Source organism: Pseudorca crassidens, chromosome 9, assembly GCF_039906515.1.
Source record: "Pseudorca crassidens isolate mPseCra1 chromosome 9, mPseCra1.hap1, whole genome shotgun sequence".
NCBI classification, from domain to species: domain Eukaryota; kingdom Metazoa; phylum Chordata; class Mammalia; order Artiodactyla; family Delphinidae; genus Pseudorca; species Pseudorca crassidens.
Window position 1 is genome coordinate 37,666,512 of NC_090304.1, and position 15,083 is coordinate 37,681,594.

The following is a 15,083-nucleotide window of genomic DNA, read 5'->3' on the forward strand; positions in this document are numbered from 1 at the left end:
GTGTATTCATTCAGTGGAACACCATACAGCAATTAAAATGAATTTATAACTATACTCTTTAACAGGAATGTATCTTACATTGTTGAAATAAGTCTCAATAGAATCCACAGTTTGATTTAATTCATATGAAGTTCAGAAACAGAAAAAATTAAACATACTGTTTAGAAAATTGTTTATAAGGTAGTAGTTTAAAGAAAAGAATGATTATCTGCTAAGTCAGAGAAGTGGGTAACTATAGAATAGATAGAGGGGGATGCAGTCAGGAACTTGTAAGTTGCTGGCAAACTTCTATTTCTTAAGTTGGATGATAGCTACACAAATATTTTCTTTATTGTTACTCTTTAAAGTTACATACATTTCTGTATGTATGTTATATTCCACAAATCTAACAAAAAAGACATAAGGGTAGCTAACTTTGGTATGGTGTTCAAGGTTATATCATGGAAGATCCTGATTTTTAGCTAAGGACTTCATCCTTGAATAGGCAGCTGGGAGTCATTTTAGATTTCTGAACAAAAGTAAGGCATTAAATGCAATGATTGTTAGGTATAATGTCTGAAGTGTACTAGATAAATACATTAATTAGCTTTCTGACTGAAAATCACTAGCTGCTCTAAAACATAAAACGCCAAATACTGGAGACTTAACGCTGGAAATTTCTTGCTCACGTAATAGTCCACTGGGAGTCTGCCTCACTGGCAGGCAGCTTTCCCTCACTTGAGCTTCAGGGACCAGGCGCTTTCCAGTTTGTTGTGCCACCATCTCCCGGGGCTTCAGAGTCCTCCGCATCAAGGAAGACAAGCAAAGAGATTGGTAGCCCTCCTTCTTGTGCACCTTGGTTTAAAAGTTAAATCTCTTCTGCTTATGGTCCATTGGTAAAAACTAGTTGCAAAAAGGACTGGAAAATGTAGTTTCTGCCTAAGCAACTGATTCTCAGCAACAACTCTGTATAATGGGAGGGGAGCGTGAACTTTTATAGAAAATTCTCTCAATCATAATCAGTAAGTAAAACTAGAACCCGCACAGAAGGCTATTGTAGTAATCTAGCATGGCACAGAACATGAACTAGGGCTGCTCTCATTTATCTTGATTTTACTAATTCAACTGCTTATTAATCCTAATCCTGAACGTGTATCATATACTGCTTAGAATGTAAAATCTGACCTTTTTATTGCTTGCTGGAAAAGCAAAAAGGGATAGAGAAGAAAGCAATTTTGCTCTTCAAGTTTTCAGGGTTTTCAATAGGAAAAAAGTTTTATAAAGATACTATATGTTTCAGTTGACCCTTAGGTGTTTGAGCTAAAATAAACTAACATTCTTGCTATGTTTTTTGTATCCTGTATCATTCTGAATTAGTCATTTGTCATTCTGAAATATTCATGACCTGTTGCTTTATAATAGGCCTGGAAGTAGGTATTAACGATTAATTTTTCTTCCTTCAAAGACTTTAATGTGAAAGGAATGGTATGGTAAAGAATTAAAATAAAATTTGTCTTGACAAAACTATGGTTATAAGACTGTATAAATGGAGTACTGATTCATACTACAAACATGGGTTAACCTTTGAAAATATGCTAGGTGGAAAAAGCCAGACACGAATTGTATGATTCCATTTACATGAAATGTCCAGAATAGGCAAATCCAATGACAAAATAGATTTGTGGTTGCCAGGAGCTGAGGGGAGGGGGAAATTGGAAGTGATCACTAATAGGGATAGATTTCTTTTGAGGATGATAACAATATTCTGGAATTAGACAGTGGTGATAGAGAAAAACCACTGAACTATACACTTTTTTTTTTTTTTTAAATTCTTGGCTGTATTGGGTCTTTGTTGCTGCACGCGGTGTTTCTCTAGCTGTGGCGAATGGGGACTACTCTTTGTGGTGCATGGGCTTCTCATCATGGTGGCTTCTCTTGTTGCAGCACATGGGCTCTAGGGTGCGTGGGCTTCTACAGTTGTGGCGCTTGGGCTCAGCAGTTGTGGCGCATGGGCTCAGCAGTTGTGGCTCTCAGGCTCTAGAGTGCAGGCTCAGTAGTTGTGGCGCACGGGCTTAGTTGCTCTGTCTCATGTGGGATCTTCCCGGACCAGGGATCAAACCCATGTCCCCTGCATTGGCAGGCAGATTCTTAACCACTGTACCACCAGGGAAGTCCTGAACTATACACCTTTAGATGGTAAATTTTATGGTATGTGAATTATCTCAATTTTTAAAGTGCATGATTTTAAAATCATTTTATGATTTAGTTAGGGAGTTTTGTTGGACTAAATAATTAACAAGAGATTTAAATTGTGTGATTCTCAGTAGCAACCCCATACACACACCAGCCATAATCTCCAGCCTACACTCCTTGGTGCTACACAGATACTATACATGTTTACTCCCTGTCTCAGTGTGTAAGTTTACAGACAAACATAAGAAGGGTATTGGAATAGTGAGAATCAGTAAGTTTTCATAAGAAGCTTTCTGAAATGTTATCTATTGTCACTGTCCATACGTTGGGACAGAATGGAACAAAATTGGTGCTTTGGAAAGTTGAAAGCTGCTAGTAAACTCTTCTGTCAGGAGAAGGGAAGTTATGAAGATGATTAACTGATCAAGATAATTGAGTAATCCTTCAGAACCTGATGAACTAATGAATGAAGTGTGTGAGGTGAGATATACACAGAATATAATGGGTGAAAACAACCATCAGATAAGTCAGTTTGAACAACTTTGCCTAGCATAGTTTGTCTTAAATTAGTGATCAATAGGTACTTGAGAAAAAAGTTTAGCAGCCTTTATGGGATACAGGCACTCTCTTTGTAACTATGGTATTGGAAGGAAAGATCCTTTAATAATTTATATCTTTTGTACAACAATCTAGTGATTTCTAAAATGGAGTCTACTTATAATTTCAGAGTTCATAATACTATCTTTAATAAAAATTAATCTAGGAACATGTGTTTCCAAGGTAACATTGTTATCTTTTAAAGGCCTTAAATAATATTTGTGACTACTGCTTACATCCATCCCTGAGTTTATACCATACCAGCATCCTTAATTTGTCCACTGGAAATATAATAAATTTTGGTTAGCTGTATGGAGTCAAATGAAGAACAGTACCATCTGAATTTTGCAGTATACTGCTTTGGCTAGTGCTGTTTTTATATACATGAAGTAGCAGCCTTGCTACACATAAATAATAAGTAGAAATCACCTAGCTGTATTAAATTAATTAAATGGAATTTTCACGTTTGGGGTCCTACAAAGGAAATTGTCGCGCTAAGTTGAAAACAGATAAGAAATGGCCAGACTTTTCCTTATTGCCAAAAAGTAAATCTGTAAATGACTTAAATTTGTTTTCCATTTTTAGCCACAGTCAGACTTGTTGGGGCTTATTCAAGTTATGATTGTGGTGTTTGGAGAAGAACCTCCAGTCTTTTCTCGTGCTACTATTTCAGCATCCTATCCACCATACCAGGCAACAGGGCCACCAAACAGTAAGTAGAACTGAGATTTGATTTTTAAACTCATATAAACAAAAGAAAACAAAATCTTGTAAAAATATTTTTTTTGATGACTTCAATTTGCTTTTTAGCTTATCAAGTTAGTCGATTTTTTGGAGGTATTCTGAGGCCCCACATCTGCATGTACAGATTCTCAACAAAGACTGGCATTTGGGCTTTCGTTTGTGGGTAGAAATCTAACTATGGGTGTGCTGGATTCCAAAATGGAGGAGAAAGAATGCTGGAATAGAGCTGGAATTTTTTTTTAAATTATGCATGCCATGGAATAGCTTTATTTGATCCGTTTGGAAGTAGATACAACTTGAAAGGCAATCTGACCTCCTTTTGTTTGCAACTCCAGGATCAGTGCTATAGATAAGAATCAATTATAAAGTAAACTATATAATTCACATTCAGCTATTCTGGGTGTACACAATGGACATCTAGCTCTCAGCTTTCTTCTCTTGAGTACAACCAATTCATGATTTTACTTTGAGTGGAGAGGGTGGGGGCATGGAGTCAATATCAGTTCTCCCCTAACTGGTGTACATTATCTCTGTTATTTCTGGGTTTTTCAAAAATAATTCTTACTGGTACTTTAAAATCACCCTGGATAATTGAGAGTTGGTTGTACTTACTTGTTTTGACTTTACTAAACCTGTTCATTGTGTTTTGAGCTGTGATTTTTTTAAAACAAATTTTGTTTAAGATAATTAACCAGACTTAATTTATCTTATAAGTTAGATTATGTGAGCTTTCATTTTCCTCCCACTGAAAATTATCATCTTCCTTTTTAATCCATTCTGCCTTGAGGAGCATCTTGACTAACAAGCTGAATGGGAATCTAACAGAACTTTCTGAATCCATTTCCTTTTCCTTCTCTGCTTTCCCAGAATAAGCTTGGCTGTAGCATTTTGTTGCTCTTTTAATAAAGATTCTAGGGATTCTTTTGGATCAGAAATTTGTTTTCATCTTAATAAATTCTGTTGACTTTAATATCCAAGGTTAGATTATCTTGCCCATCTAATGTTGAAATGCAAAATATTTCCTAGATCATCATTCATATTTATTTGCTCAAGTAACATAGCCAGTGACCACTTAAGATAAAGGTAACCTTTTCAGAATGTTAGTCCCCTAAGCAACATCTTTTTCCTAAATTTCTTCTAGTTTCATGTTAACATTGGAAGTGCAGCATTCAAGAAAGAGACCTCACTAAAGAGATCACTATTACACTTCCATTTTGCATTCACTCACTATAAATCACATTAAACAATATAGAGCTAATATAAGTAAATTACTAAAAGAGACCAACTTATTGTCTGTCCATTACAGTTTTAATACATTTTATACATTTAAATGATATTCATTATTGTTATGTATGACTGCAAAGAAATGAAAGTCTGAATTCCGTCCTACACCCACACATCAAGGAACAGCCCAGAAATTTGGATCCATACTTAAATACGATCTTCTAGTTAAGAAATTATATACTTCTATTATTATTATTATTATCATCATCATCATCATCATCATTACTGTAAACATTTTTTTTTTTAAGAAGATGTTGGGGGTAGGAGTTTTTTAATTTATTTATTTTGCTGTGTTCGGTCTTTGTTTCTGTGCGAGGGCTTTCTCTAGTTGTGGCAAGCGGGGGCCACTCTTCATCGCAGTGCACGGGCCTGTCACTATAGCAGCGTCTCTTGTGGTGGAGCACAGGCTCCAGACGCGCAGGCTCAGTAGTTGTGGCTCACGGGCCTAGTTGCTCCGTGGCATGTGGGATCCTCCCAGACCAGGCTCGAACCCGTGTCCCCTGCATTAGCAGGCAGTTCTCAACCACTGCGCCACCAGGGAAGCCCTACTGTAAACATTTTTGATCTCTGGTTTTAGGAAGACTTTTGAACTAGCTATAAGTCACACTAAAAAAGTGTTGTGCCCAAACCTCATTTTTTGACAACTAACAGTAATAGTCAACATTTATTCAGTGGTGACTATGAGACACAGCTAAGCACTTCATATTAGTTCTTATTTAATTCTTATAATAACCCCATGTATTATGCTTATTTGTATTCCATTTTATTCTGGCTCTGAAATTACTTCATTATCTGCTTCCTTACCAGTCTTGGACTCAACTTTTGTTATTTCCCAAAATCAAAATTTGGAGATTTTGGTCAAATTACTAGCTTTTCAGAACCTTAGAAGGGGAAATTGCCTATAATTATGAGGAAATTGCTTATAACTGTGAAGTCGTAGTTTATATGTGTTTAAGAGAAACTAGAATGGGGAGAGAAACTAGTAATTGACTATATATGTTGCTGACACCTAATAGTGGCCTCATCTTTTGATGTTCATAAAGATCAACTGTGTTTTGGCCCAGGAAGAAGAAATGTTTTATGAGATCTAGCAATTATGACATTTTGGGAGGTATTTTTCCCTTTATGAAATAGCACTGAACATCATCCTTAGCTTAATTATACTTAAGAAAAAATTTACTTATGACATCTATAGATTCACCCTAACAAGAAGACTGTGAACACTGATACTTGGGGATGTAAGCTCAGCAACTCTGATAAAGACGTTTAAGGCCCTTAGTCAGAGCCCAGCATACTTCTCCCATCCACTTGCATTATGTGCTCTAAAAGTTTACTTCTTGAGTGTTCCACTTCTCTCTTCAAGCCTTTGTGTACCATTCATCTACTAGATCACTCTTGTTTACCCCCACCTCCTACATTTAATTAGCTACCTCCTGTATGATCCCATATATATCACTCTGTACTTCCCCTGTCATGACACTTATCACTCTATTTTTATTCTTTTCGTGTTTATCTCCTTCACTAGACTATAAGCAACTTGAGGCCAGGAATTCTTTCTTTCTTTCTTTCTTTCTTTTTTAATCCAGTGCCTTTCACAGAAAGGCACTAAAATATTTATTGATTGGATTAAGGGCTAATTATATTCAGTGAGAAAAATTTCACTGAGGTTAATTTGATTCTCAGACAAGTTGTTTCCAGTTAAGGCCAAGATTAACTTCTTCTCTTTTTCTTCCTCGATGTTGGTTAGCCTCTTGGCATCACTGACTAGTTCTTTGTCATTAGTGTTCTCTTTAAAATATATATAAAGCATTCTTTATGCTTGCTAGATTTGAACCTTTTTCCACCTAGTATTTCCAAGCTTTTGTTTGTTTTAACCAGTCTGGCTGAATATAAGTTTTGTTTAGGACTTCTTGTAGTAATTTGAAGTCGTTTAAAGTCCTCAGTCAAGCCAACAAAACCAGCTGTGCTAATCGGTCAACGTAATCTTGCAAGAAATTTCAAAAGATATCTTAGGTATAATAAAGAGGTCACTTTCTAAGAAGCTGACCTTGGACCAGAGGAGGGCACATTTACCTTCCTCTAAATTCCAAACTGAATTGGCTCCTGTCTCAGGTTATAGACTCGTTGAGAGCTTGAAGAGCTGACCAGGTTGACCTGTTCGCCAGTTAATCCTTGTTGGAATTGTCACATTTAATGCTTTTAGAGTTATGTGGTTTGAAGTTATTTATTAGTTGCAGTGAAACTAATATGGCTGGAGTGTTTTGTTTTTGGTGCTGAGATTTGAATTCTTTAACTGTATGAAATTTTGCTGTGGTTTGATGGTGATGTGTGTCTTATTTGATACCCTATATATCCAGGACTATGCATACTATTTTAAAATATTAAAAATTATTTTTAGCTTCCTACATGCCAGGCATGCCAAGTGGAATTTCTGCATACCCATCCGGATACCCTCCCAATCCCAGGTAATGAAAAATTATCTTTTGAATAATTGTATTAGAAATTCTATTAGATCTAGAATAAAAATAATGGGTGCTAACTAGGGCATTAAAATGAAAATGGTTGCAATTTAATGGAAGGTAAAACTCAGTTTATTGCTGAAATTTTATGGTAGATACATAGTTCAAGAGGAGTTTTTTCCATTTAGAGAAATGCAGCTCCATTCTATTCAGAGAGAGGAAAGGGGTGGGGAAATGACAATAATCTTGATTAGTTTTGTACCTTGAAATCCTTGTTTCTTTCCTTTTAAGAACTCTGTATATCCAGTGTAAATGGCTGAAAGATTAATGGAATACTAATTATGATGACCTCAGCCACTGAGAAAAATATTTTAATATCCTTTTTAAAAAACTGACCTTTTCTGTAAACTACAGGGAATGAATTAATGGTGCATGTGATGGGGTCAGTCTCATCCCCATATTTATTCAGTTCATAGACTACACGTACTACCAACCTTTAGTATCCATATGTTAATAACATAACAGGTAAATGAAATTAATAGTGAAATCAGTCTATGAATAATACATACTAGAAAAATCGATAAGAAATAATTATTAATCCATGTTTTAAATGTGTACCTGTTCCAGGGGTAATCTAGGAGTACTTTCCAAAGGTGGTCTTGGGGATAACTTAGAATGCAAGACTGGCATATACTTGGTGCCTAGATGAAATTTTCCAGCTACTTGAAATTAACAAAAAAATTTTAACCCTGCTAACTCTTCTTAGCTCCATAGAACGTCACAGATAAATGCAGCTAGAATTCCGGAACACCTGCCATAAATAAATATATGTATATACATATATAATATGCAGGATCTTATAAGTTAAATTTAGCAAACATTTATTTGGGGGCCTTTCTTAATTTCAAGAACTTGCTTTATAAGGTAGTAAGTATTCTGTCACATTTATCTGGGTAAGCAGACTAGATGAACATCTGTCAGAGACAAGAAAGAAAGATTCCTATGATTGTTATATATAAACAAGTTGTAAGTTTTAGATTTCTTGAGACCTTTAATTTTCTGATTAAGTTCTAGAAATGGAATTCTATCTGAAGCCTTGAAATTACAAGCTGTTATAATGAACAGTTGCTAGTAAGAAGGAACTTTGGGCATATAGGGAATGGTTATTAGAAGCACAATAAGGAAATGGACTTCTGAACAATGAAGCCACTTCAGAGAAACTTGTAGATAAAAATGAAGGCTGAAAATATTGACAGAAATGTAAATCTTACTCATCTTACATAACCTTAAAAGTGTCTTTTGTGGGCTTCCCTGGTGGTGCAGTGGTTGAGAGTCCGCCTGCTGATGCAGGGGACACGGGTTCGTGCCCCGGTCGGGGAAGATCCCACATGCTGCCAAGCGGCTAGGCCCGTGAGCCATGGCCGCTGAGCCTGCGCGTCCGGAACCTGTGCTCCGCAACGGGAGAGGCCACAACAGAGAGAGGCCTGTGTACCGCAAAAAAAAAAAAAAAAAAAGTGTCTTTTGTGAGGTTATTTGTAAGAAGTTCCTTTTTTAAAAAAATTTATTCTTTTTTTTTTTTTTTTGCTGCGTTGGGTCTTTGTTGCTGCCTGCGGGCTTTCTCCAGTTGAGGCGAGCAGGGGCTACTCTTCATTTTGGTGCATGGGCTTCTCACTGCAGTGGCTTCTCTTGTTGCGAAGCTCAGGCTCTAGGCGCGTGGGCTTCAGTAGTTGTGGCACGCGGGCTCAGTAGTTGTGGCACGCAGGCTGTAGAGCGCAGGCTCAGTAGTTGTGGTGCACAGGCTTAGTTGCTCCACGGCATGTGGGATCTTCCCGGACCAGGGCTCGAACCTATGTCCCCTGCATTGGCAGGCGGATTCTTAATCACTGTGCCACCAGGGAAGCCTAGAAGTTCCTTTTTGAGGTAGCTATTTTTCAAGATTTGATGCGTTTTGTTTTTTGGGTTTTTTTTGAAATGTAACTTTTAATGACATGCTAATCTCATGACAGGCTAATGAGTTGTTAAGGGTAAGTGTACTCACATTACTGTCTGTATCCTTCTGCATATGCAAGGTCTTGGCAGAAGAGCCTCATGACAGGCTAATGAGTTGTTAAGGGTAACTGTACTCACATTACTGTCTGTATCCTTCTGCATATGCAAGGTCTTGGCAGAAGAGCCTCAGGACCTCTTTGTCTTCTCGCTTTATCCTAAAGGAGAATTAGTAAATCAGTGATTCAAGAATCTTTATTTTACAACAGTGAATATGAGAATATTTATTCTTGCTGTGGAAAGTTGGACTAGATGATCTCTAAGGTCTCTTTAAAATTTTAAGATCTTTTGAAAGTTTTATTTAGCACCTTGCAGCATGTATGCAAGGAAACTAAAAAGTATGTCAAGGATAGTTGTTCCAGTTTTGGTATATGTACTAGCAAGCATGTATTATTAGAAAACAGTTTCTGATATCAGAAAAGACAGAAAATGTTAAGTGCTGTGATAAACAGCTTTAAAGGAGAGGTCATATCTGTTTGGAGGTGGGAGCTTAAAGATAGCTTCATAAATGAAGGAACTGGTTTAAAAGAAAAGTAAGTATTTAGAGGTGGAGGGAGCAGCAAACAGCAATAACATTTTATATCAGAGGAAACTTACCGGTTATTAAGTTCAGCCCACTCAAATTTATGTAATCATAGGTGTGAAAGCCAAAAAAAAATCCCAGGAAAGAATAAGGAAGCACTCTAATATGGCTGGAGAATATAGGGTTATGAGTAGGAGGACTGAAGAGGTTTTTTTTTTTATTTTTTAAATTTATTATTTTTGGCTGTGTTGGGTCTTCATTTCTGTGCGTGGGCTTTCTCTAGTTGCAGAGAGCAGGGTCTCCTCTTCTTTGTGGTGCACAGGCTTCTCATTGTGGCGGCCTCTCTTGTTGCGGAGCACAGGCTCTAGGTGCACGGGCTTCAGTGGTTGTGGCTCATGGGCTCCAGAGTGCAGGCCCAGCAGCTGTGGCACAAGGGCTTAGCTGCTCCGCGGCATGTGGGATCCTCCCGGAGCAGGGCTCGAACCCGTGTCCCTTGCATTGGCAGGTGGATTCCTAACCACTGCACCACCAGGGAAGCCCCTGAAGAGTTTTAATAAAGGTGCAACTTTCATAGATATTACAGATCTCCCCAAACCTTCTCTGATCTCCTCTAGCTGGTATTGATTTTCCACTACAGTTGACTCTTGAACATCAGGGGGAGGTCGGGGGGCTAGGGGTGTCGACCCTCCTTGCAATTGAAAATCCAAGTATAACTTTATAGTCGGGCCTCTCTGTCATATCTGAGGTTTCGCATCCTCAGATTCAACCCACTGTGGCTTGTATAGTAGTCTAGTATGTATTTAGTGAAAAAAATCTGCATATAAGTGAACCAGCACAGTTCAAAACCGTATTGTTCAAGGATCAACTGTATACATTTCCTGAACTTTTATTTAGCATTTATTGTTTTCTTTATCCTATCAGGATTGTTTACAGGGATCTTGCCCTATTTTGATTATTAGTATCTTGAGGAAGAGATGGATTCATACTTTAGCTCCTGCCTCAAGCACTTGAAAACAGTGCTTTAAATAGAATAAACAGTAAATTTTGAAGGGGCACATAAAGAAAAAGGAATATAAGAGTGTTGGAAAATTCTTTTTAAATACATTTAGTCCAAAAGGGCTCTTAAAAATCTGAAAAAGATTTCCTACATAGGGCAAATTGTTTAATAATGTACAAAGACAGAAAATAGTACTACTAAATTATTTTTTTACTCAAGAAAAGTTGTTAACCCTGAACATAGAGAATAACTACGAAGGAGAAATTAAGCAAACTAAATAAAGAGACAGGGAGTTCTCTGAATTTAGTATCTGTAGGCCTAGAAGAGTTTTATACCACTTACTGAAAAATTCAGCAATAAAATCACAGATTGTCCTTGAAAAAGTATGCAATATGGGAGGAACTCCAGAAAAAGCAAATTTATTCCAGTGTTCAAAAAGGTAGATTCAGAAATTTGAATAAGATTGACATTGTTTCCTTGCAGCATGGATTACTAGAGAGACTAGAACAAAAGTACTGTGCAATAGCATTCAGCATGTGTCCACTGGGAACAGAAATGCTTAACCTTTTTCTTTTTTCATTTTACTTTTATACTAATCGATAAGAGTATCATGATTACATTGAATCCTCAACAAGTTACACACAAAACTTTTTTGTTGGTGACAGGTTATAAAGTGTGAACTAGTAGTACACATAGGAGAGAATCTTTGAGCCACTGCCCTATAAAAGGATTACTGACTATGAACTTAGAGCTCTTGCTCCGGGACTCTGGGCTGGGTCTTTTTAGTCAGTAATTTTAATGGACTCATAGAAGGCATGTTAATCAGAATTGCAAATGCCATAGATCTGACAATTGTAGATAAAATAGGATTCATCAAAATTGATTGTTCAACTAACAGGTAGCTATAGTAATCATCCTGTTCCTTTTCTTCTCCATTGTAAGGGATACACTGCCAAATTAGTGATCATTCAGAGGAAAGTGATTAGATCTGAAAATCAGAGCTGTGAAGAATGGTTGAAGGAATTAAAAATATTTCACCTGAAAAAGAGAGGACTGAGGGGAAAATGTTAGAAGTTTTCTAATATGCAAGTGATCTTACAGAGTGCAAATTTAGGACCATTAATTAGAGGTTACTGTGTCAAAATGCAGTTAGTGTTCAGTAGAGAAAGATGACCATTTGTCAGGGATATTGTAAATGATATTTATGAAACAATGTTGGATAGGAGATTGGAGGACAATACTTCTAAGGAAAGTTTCTTCCAACTCTGATGTGAATATAGGAATGACACAAACCTTCCTTAGAGTGAAGAGGAAGCTTTTAAAACTTTATCTCAAGAGGAGTATTTTCAGATCAGACATTCAAAAAGGTTATCAATGAACCACAGGTAAAAATTAAATAATATTATTTACCTGTATGCTAGGAAATCAGAATGGAAAAGTTCTCACAAAATATTTGTTGCTCTCAGTTCTGATACTGTTGGACTGCCCTTAGAAAAACTCGAGTTGCTTTCTGCTACTGTGAAGGTGACCCTCAAATAACCAGGGCCAAGGGACTTCCCTGGTGGTCCAGTGTTTAAGACTCTGTGCTTCCACTGTAGAGGGCACGGGTTCGATCCCTGGTCAGGGAACTAAGATCCCGCATGCCGCAGCCAAAAAAAAAAAAAAAAAACCAGGGTCAAGCAAGAGTATTTTAATCATTTACTTTAAGAGTAAATCCAGTGTCATTAATGGAATTTTTGTGGAGCTTTGCTTGAATAGACACCTGTAGCTCTAAAACTGTAAAGTCATTAACTGGTAAGACAATGAAATATCAAGCTTAGCCTCCTGAATGGGGTGGATTTGTTTGTTTGTTTGTTTTAAGTCTTTATTGAATTTGTTACAGTATTGCTTCTGGATTATTTTAAATGTTTTTTGGTTTTTTGGCCACGAGGCATGTGGAATCTTAGCTCTCCGACCAGGGATTGAACCCACACCCCCTGCATTGGAAGGTGAAGTCTTAACCACTGGACTGCCAGGGATGTCCCCTGAATGGGGTTCTTAAAGAGATACTGTAGAGTTGGGTCATCTTAACATTTAATATTTTATGTTCTTTTCTTTAGTGGTTACCCAGGCTGTCCTTACCCACCTGGCAGTCAGTATCCTGCCACCACAAGTTCCCAGTACCCTTCCCAGCCTCCTGTGACCACTGTTGGTAAGTACCGTTCAAAACTGTATTTCTCCACATAAGGAAAGTCAGAGTCTCCTGTTGTGAAAAGTGCATTTCACTTTTGTTTTTTATTGAATGTTTGATATGTAACATTGTGTAAGTTTAAGGAGTACAGTCTGTTACTTTGATAGATTTATATATTGTAATATGATTGCATTATAGCAGTATTTATTACATTACATAATTATCATACAGTATTATTGTCTATATCCATCATACTGCGCATTAGATCTCTGTGGCTTGCTTACTACTCGTTATAAATTTGTACCCTTAAATATCATCAATTTTATCACACCTCCCCCCATTTCACTTTTACATGTGAAATGTTAGAATACTCTTTCTTTTTAGAGCAAAAACACTTAATGATCAGTGTCCTGTACTCTAAAACTTGAAATGATTTATCATCATATAAATGAGCCTTCTACCAGGGCATAAAAGTAAATTTGATTGACTCTTGTCACTCTTTCCTGTGTTTCACATATTTATTGGTGAACGTTAATGTGTGTTGAACTATTAACAGATACTTACGTTTTCCTAGCCTTGTTATATGTAAAAACAGATGAGCATCTTTAGAAGAAAGCACCATTGGGAAATATGGGTGGATCAAGTAAGACAAATTATTGCAGACCAATAGTTCTTGGTTTTTTATGTTGCTTATTAGTAGAGTTACCTGAAATATAATTTTCTTCAGTTGAGAAAATGAAAGCAATACAAGAACTTCTACAGACCCCCACCCCTCTACATGACTATCTGCCCCTACCATATCTGCCTTCTCCCTGTTACCACAGATCATTATTTCTACCCACTAGGTTTTATCCTCTGTAATTTACTCAGGGACATCATTTCAGCAGTTTCCCCTCTCATCATCAGCTTTTGTTCTCTACTGGGTTGCTCTCATCAGCACCCAAAAATATACCCTAAAAACCTTTAAAAATCCTCCTCTGAATTTCCCTTTCCCTGCCACCAGTATTCCATTTCTTCATTCCCCTTTACAGCAAAACTCCTTGAAACAATTATCCGTACTCATTAGCTTCAATTCCTCTTCTTCCTTTCACTCTTGAACCACTCCATGTGGGATTTCCCTCATGTCCTTCCACTAAGCTGCTTCTCTCAAGGTCACCATTGACCTTTATGATGTTAAATCCAATGGCCAATTAAATAGTCTCCACTTACTTGGCTTGTCAGCAGTATTTGACAGTTGTATCTCCTTGATACACTTTCCTCTCTTGCTTTCCAAGACCCCAGACTCACTTGTTTTTCCTCCCATCTCACTGGTACTCATGCTCAGTCTCCTTTATAAGTCCCTCCTTTTCTTAATATTGGAATGCCCCCTGGCTCAGTCCTTGGCATTCTCTATACTCACTCTCCTGGTGATCTCTACCAATCTCATAGCTTTAAATACCATTTCTGTGTCCACACTTCCCAAATTTCTTTCCAACTTACACCACTCTCCAGAATTCCAGATTCTTATATCCAGCTCCCTTCTCAATATCTCCATTTCGATATTTAATAGACATTTCAAGCTCAATGTGACCAAAATTAAACTCTCAATCTTTCTATGATGCTTTCCCACCTCCAGTGATACCTACTCAATACTCTAACTTTGGTGTCATCCTTGATTCTTCATCAAGAACCAATTATCTTCAAAATACATATAGAATCTGATCACATCCAGTGCTGATCCAAGTCACCGTTATCTTTCATCTAATTTACTTCAAAAGCCTCCTAAAAAGCCTTCTTCTTTCCTTAATTCCTACATCTGTTTTTAACACAACAGCCAGAATGATCCTATTAAAAGATAAATAAATTATATCACTCCTCTACTCAGAACCTTCCAATGTCTTCCCATTTCACACAGCGTTCAATCCAAATTTCTGAAGCTTAGAAGGCCCTTTGTAATCCTGCTTTCCTCCCCCTGTTACCTCTCTGAACTCATCTCCTACTACTCTTCTGTTTTAGGATTCGTCCACTACCTGTTTCCTTTGTGTGGAGCAGTCAGGCCTACCCTGACCAATCTACTCCCATCACCAACCCCGCACACATATACACACATGC

General features: G+C 37.3%; 1 protein-coding gene across 1 annotated transcript in view; it reads left to right on the forward strand.

Moving 5' to 3' along the window:
- Positions 1 to 15,083, forward strand: part of TSG101 (tumor susceptibility 101) — a 58,281-nt gene that overhangs the window by 19,472 nt on the left and 23,726 nt on the right. The window contains exons 5-7 of the mRNA XM_067749674.1: positions 3,355 to 3,481; positions 7,196 to 7,262; positions 12,922 to 13,013. Coding sequence (XP_067605775.1) covers positions 3,355 to 3,481; positions 7,196 to 7,262; positions 12,922 to 13,013 — 286 coding nt within the window. The remainder of the gene's footprint in view (positions 1 to 3,354; positions 3,482 to 7,195; positions 7,263 to 12,921; positions 13,014 to 15,083) is intronic.